The 5,804-nt window shown below is 44.0% G+C and overlaps 1 protein-coding gene across 1 annotated transcript; it reads right to left on the bottom strand.

Moving 5' to 3' along the window:
* Positions 1–221: 221 nt before the first annotated feature.
* On the bottom strand, positions 222–3,765 carry LOC112073027 (large ribosomal subunit protein eL14). The gene is made up of 6 exons (XM_024140401.2): positions 3,683–3,765; positions 1,905–2,006; positions 1,418–1,512; positions 934–1,033; positions 505–558; positions 222–317 (listed from the first exon to the last, which is right to left on the bottom strand). The coding sequence occupies exons 1-6, from the start codon at positions 3,683–3,685 to the stop codon at positions 255–257; spliced, it is 417 nt and encodes a 138-aa protein (XP_023996169.1). The 5' UTR covers positions 3,686–3,765; the 3' UTR covers positions 222–254.
* Positions 3,766–5,804: the final 2,039 nt, after the last annotated feature.

Genomic DNA, 5,804 nt, shown 5'->3' with positions numbered 1-5,804 from the left:
TGTCTGTGTGACCGAAGCGATAGCTAGCCTTACGCTGTGAGGACACGCTGTCTTTGTGACCGAAGCGATAGCTAGCCTTATGCTGTAAGGACACGCTGTCTGTGTGACCGAAGCGATAGCTAGCCTTATGCTGTGAGGACACGCTGTCTGTGTGACCGAAGCGATAGCTAGCCCTATGCTGTGATTGACAGGTGTGCAGTAGTAAAGACCAGAGGACGGAGAACAATTCAACCAGAAGATTTATTAATGACAGATCACGCCTTCTTCACTGCCTCTTTCTGCAGCCTTTTCACCTCATGCTTGATGATCTTGTTCCTCTGTGGACACAAACAACAAATCAGTGACCATTCAATCATCCCCCCCCCCATTAGGTTTTATTGTCACACATTAAACCCTTCATGTGTTCGGGGATTGAAATACAACATATTGTCGTTTTACATGTAGTGTGAAACCCCAAAAATATTCAATATAATAATGAATAATCTGAGGGTTTTCTCCACTCACCATCCTTTTGGCCTTCATCACCTTGAAGCGATCAAAGTCYGACATCTGTGCCCTCTGCAGAGACACACAACAGTTACACAACTGGGACATCAAAATATTTGCTTATTGGACAGATTCGGGTAGGTCCTTCCCCATTMTAGCCTATTTGGTTCTTTGTGAATACCACCCTGGAGGTGCAGAAACATTGCAGTAGCAATAAGCAAGCCAACGATGTTTGTGGGCAGTGATTCGCCTATTGAACTATCCCGTGTCCCATTTGACAAAATGTTTAGCCACAACCCTTGAGGAACCAACTGTTGCCCACAAGCAGACCAATTCCCCCATCCATTTAGAAAACCGAAGGAGACAGAAGGCTGTCAGAAACATGTGGACCCCATAAGGAGTTGCTTTTTGATTAGCAGCTAAAAGTAATCTAAAAACACTCTGTACCTTTTGCCTGGCTTCGATCTTCTTGGCCCAGTTGCTTCCTGCCCACTTCTCAGTGACTTGGGCCTTCTCCCAGGCACGTCTCACAAACTTCTGACGAGCGCTGCAACACAGGAAGGGTTATGTCCCAGAGGATCGAAATGGGCAGAGAAGAGCCAAAGGTATTGTGTTCTGCGAGGGTACTGCAATAGGTCTGTGACTATCGACTCAAAATCCACCACAGGAAAACAAAAGCCAAACTCAATTCATTGAAGTGTGTATGCGCGCATGTTTTTTTTGTACCAGCTCAGCTATAATAAAACTGACAAAACTAACCAATCAAGGTCTTGATTGAGGACTGGAACATATTCAMGTGCGAACCGTAGCTAAACATTTCGCAACGCAAATACGTCTATATTGGACAAAGTTAGGTAGGTACCTCCCTGTTTCATTCAGTTTGCTTCTGCTTGGTTCCTAGTAAATACACCCCTGAGGTCCTCTCACTCACCTGTGTGGMACTTTGATGACGTAGTCAGTGAGCTGCATGCACTTGAAAGGCATTGACTGTCTCTTCACCCCTGTGCAGGGACCATCCACCAATGCCTGAGACAAACACACCACAGCCAATTTAATTAAACATGTCTATGCTGAGTTGAACCGTTCTTAAATGAGCTGCGCTATGTGGTAGTTTACSTCAACAACCTGGCTCTACCACTCACACAATGGGGAGTTTTTGGACACTTTGAAGCAGGACTCTGGAGAATTGTTGGTGGATAAAAGACTGACAGACAAACAAACGCTACCAGACTAGGTGAGTCAGGTACCGGTTTGGAGCCGGGCTCTCCCAATTCCAYGCCAGAAAGACTGACTAGTTGATCATGTGAATCTGATATGTTACTGCAGCATTGGAACAAGCCTGCACAACCAGTAACTTAAAAGGAAGAGAGTTGGAMACCTCTGGCATAAAGTCAGGATATCATCAATGCTATGCTTACTCTGTTTTGGTCGATYACATCGACGATGGCCACCAGGCTGCCTGCGTGGGGCCCGAAAGAGATGTAAGCAACACGGCCAATCTCAACGTAGCGCTTGAACACCTGCAACAAATAAGGGTTGTTAACTAGCTTGGTAGGCAGAGATCCAGAAAATAGTATTATGGTAGGCTAGACACTGGACATTTTTAACAATGCTTTTTTTCCTGATAACTAGTTCATTACATCTGCCGTGGAACCCAGTTTCATAATATTACCATATGTCCAAGCTGCTTAAATCACAAAAAAAGTAATCACAAAGAGGCAGGCCTTATTTCAGGGCATCTTTCACCCTGCCAGCTCATATTAGTTCTATTGAACACTAACTCGCCTTCTGAACGTTCTATTGCCCGTTTATTCTACGTCACAATGCCTGCTTTGCTATTGTTGGCAATGAGACCTGCCCACATTGTTAGTAGTTAAAATGTTAACAAATTACTCATGGAACTGTGGTAGCCCTCCCAATTGTTTACTATAGGGAAATATAGGTATGTATTTATATTTTGCCAAACATCTCGCAATGTGTACAATGTCCACTTTTTTCTCTCTCAATTTGACACCATTTTAAAACATATCTTTCTAATTATGTAAGGCTGGGCAGCGTACTCCGTAGTCATCCAACATAAACCCCAAAATACCTTTTGCCCTTGGAACGCTGAGCTCCCCCATTGTTTTGGAGAGGCATGCCGGTATATTTCGCCAAATATCTCGCATCGTGTATATATTTACKTTTTTTTCAAATCGGACACCATTTTAAAATCAGGATAATCTCCTCTTTGTAATTACAGAAGGTTGGGCAGCGTGCTCAYCTGTCATCAATCGCTAGATCAGAAGTAGCACTTTTTCTTTTTTACCCTACTTCCTCGTTATGCAGACATAAGCACACTTGGCACTATAGATGTGAGGATGTTTACTTTCTACACTAGTTACTTTTCAGTTTGGTCCTAAGAAAAGATTGTAGTGGTAAAATAGTAAGAGATACATATCTTGGTGCCATTTAGGTGGAATTGATTTCTAAGCGTCACTCCAGTCAACAGGCTCTGCGAACGTTCGACTCCATTCATTTGCTATTGGCTCGCGTTAGTGTTCCAGTTTAGCAACGTTCTTCTGACATTTTTTTCCAGTTTTGGGTGAATTTTGACTATTGTCCAGCCTACTGATGGACCAAACACTTTAACCCTCCCGACACTGTCAAACACGTAGATGGGTTATCTTGGTTAGCWAACTACACGTTTTACAAAATGTGATTTACCTTTGGGACATGGCTATTCGTTTGTGGAAAAACACCAATACCGAGAAGTCTATAGACGCCAACAAACTGTACCGGAGTGGTACTAGTACGTTACCCCTAAGCCTAGCACGCTAGCAGATAACGTAACTGCCGTTAGCTAGTTTACGTATGGCCGTGGAACGACAAACCAAACGAAGAAAACAAAATACAGCAACCGCTTTTCAAATTAGTTTTTTATAGTGGTGACGTTGGCGCGGCCTAGCTCGATAGTTGACTACGGTTAGTCTACTGATTATCGGCCTGTTCTTCACCACGTTGTAYCATGCGGAACAGCCGACATTTTTATTATGTCCAAAACCCATCGGAAACTATTTATCAAAACCTTAAACGCTAAAAAAAAGCGAACATAGCGATACGCTATGCATTTACATATCAGTTGAGGGTGCTTAACAATAAGGAATTTTTTATTTAATCATTTTTTCAAAATCCACAAGCTCCATTGCGAACTCACCATGATGGCAGTCCGCTTCAGAAAGGACGTACCAGTTTCCGCTCGACGCAAWTACGCTTTCCGCTCTGTAAATGCGCACGCGCGTGTGAGGGATTTCTTATTCGCGTCGTTGGATAATGTTTCAGTTCGGAAMGCTCATCACGCCATCTACTGCAGAGAAGTGTGTTGGTGTCTGAGCAGCTGAGCAGCTTTATATATATTTACACAATTATATGATCATTCCTTTGGTTAACATTTTTTTGGGGGGAAATGTACACCTGAAGTGAATGATGAGTGTATCTTCGCAGCTGCAAATGAGAACTTGTTCTCAACTAGCCCACCTGGGTGAAATCTTCAATCCACACAACAATCTGAATCAATTTTACTAGGCTTGTACAAATCAGAATCATCTTCATTCGCCAAGCACATTTACACATACTCAGAATTTTACTTTGTGATATGGTGCTGCTAGTGCAAGCCAACATACTCTGAGTGTTACTTCAAATAGCAGATGTTAGCAGATGTTATTGCGAGTGTAGCAAAATGCTTGTGCTTCTAGTAACGACATGTGCAGCAATATCTAACAAGTAATATCTTACAATTCCACAACAATTACATAACACAGATCTAAGGAATGGAATAAGAATATATAAATATAAATATATGGATGAGCAATGACAGAGTGACATAGGCTAGGATGCAATAGATAGTATAGAATACAGTATATACATATGAGATGAGTAATGCAAGATATGTAAACATGAATAAAGTGGCATTATTAAAGTGACTAGTGTTCCATTTATTAAAGTGGCCAATGATTTCAAGTCTGTGTGTAGGCAGCAGCCTCTCTGAGTTAGTGATTGCTGTTTAACAGCCTGATGGCCTTGAGATAGAAGCTGTTTTTCAGTCTCTCTGTCCCAGCTTTGATGCACCTGTACTGACCTTGCCTTCTGGATGGTAGCGGGGGTGATCAGGCAGTGGCTCGGGTGGTTGTTGTCCTTGATCATCTTTTTGGCCTTCCTGTGACATTGGGTAATGTAGGTGTCCTGGAGGGCAGGTAGTTTGCCCCCGGTAATGGATTGTGCAGACCGCACCACCCTCTGGAGAGCCCTGCGATTGTGGACGGTGCAGTTGTCATACCAGGTGGTGATACAGCCCGACAGGATGCTCTCAATTGTGCATCTGTAAAAGTTTGTGAGGGTTTTAGGTGACAAGCCAAATTGCTTCAGCTACCTGAGGTTGAAGAGGGGCTGTTGCGCCTTCTTCACCACATTGTCTGTGTGGATGGACCATTTCAGTTTGTCCGTGATGTGTATGCCGAGGAACTTAAAACTTTCCACCTTCTCCACCGCTGTCCCGCTGATGTGGATAGGTGGGTGCTCCCTCTGCTGTTTCCTGAAGTCCACGATCATCTCCTTTGTTTTGTTAACGTTGAGTGAGAGGTTATTTTCCTGACACCACACTCCGAGAGCCCTCACCTCCTGCCTGTAGGCTCTCTCGTCTTAGTTGGTAATCAAGCCGCCTACTACTGTTGTGTCGTCTGTAAACTTGATGATTGAGTTGGAGGCGTGCATGGCAGTCATGGGTGAACAGGGAGTACAGGAGGGGACTAAGCATGCACCCTTGTGGGGCTCCAGTGTTGAGGATAAGTGAAGGGGAGACGTTGTTTCCTACCTTCACCATCTGGAGGTGGCCCGTCAGGAAGTCCAGGAGCCAATTTCACAGGATGGGGTTGAGATCCAGGGCCTTAAGCTTAATGATGAGCTTGGAGGGTACTATGGCGTTGAATGCTGAGCTATAGTCAATGAACAGCATTCTTACATAGGTATTCCTCTTGTCCAGATGGAATATGGCAGTGTGCAGTGTGATGGCGATTGCATCGTCTGTGGACCTATTGGGGCGGTAAGAAAATTGAAGTGAGTCTAGGGTGACAGGTAAGGTGGAGGTGATATGATCCTTGACTAGTCTCTCAAAGCACTTCATGATGACAGATGTGAGTGCTACGGGGCGATAGTCAATTAGTTCAGTTACCTTCGCTTTCTTGGGTACAGAAACAATGGTGGCCATCTTGAAGCATGTGGGGACAGCAAACTGGGATAGGGAGAGATTGATTATGTCCGTAAACACACCAGCCAGCTGGTCT

Source organism: Salvelinus sp. IW2-2015, unplaced genomic scaffold (assembly GCF_002910315.2).
Source record: "Salvelinus sp. IW2-2015 unplaced genomic scaffold, ASM291031v2 Un_scaffold2126, whole genome shotgun sequence".
Classification (NCBI taxonomy): domain Eukaryota; kingdom Metazoa; phylum Chordata; class Actinopteri; order Salmoniformes; family Salmonidae; genus Salvelinus; species Salvelinus sp. IW2-2015.
The sequence above is the reverse complement of the archived record's forward strand: the minus strand, read 5'-3'. Positions and strand labels throughout refer to the sequence as shown.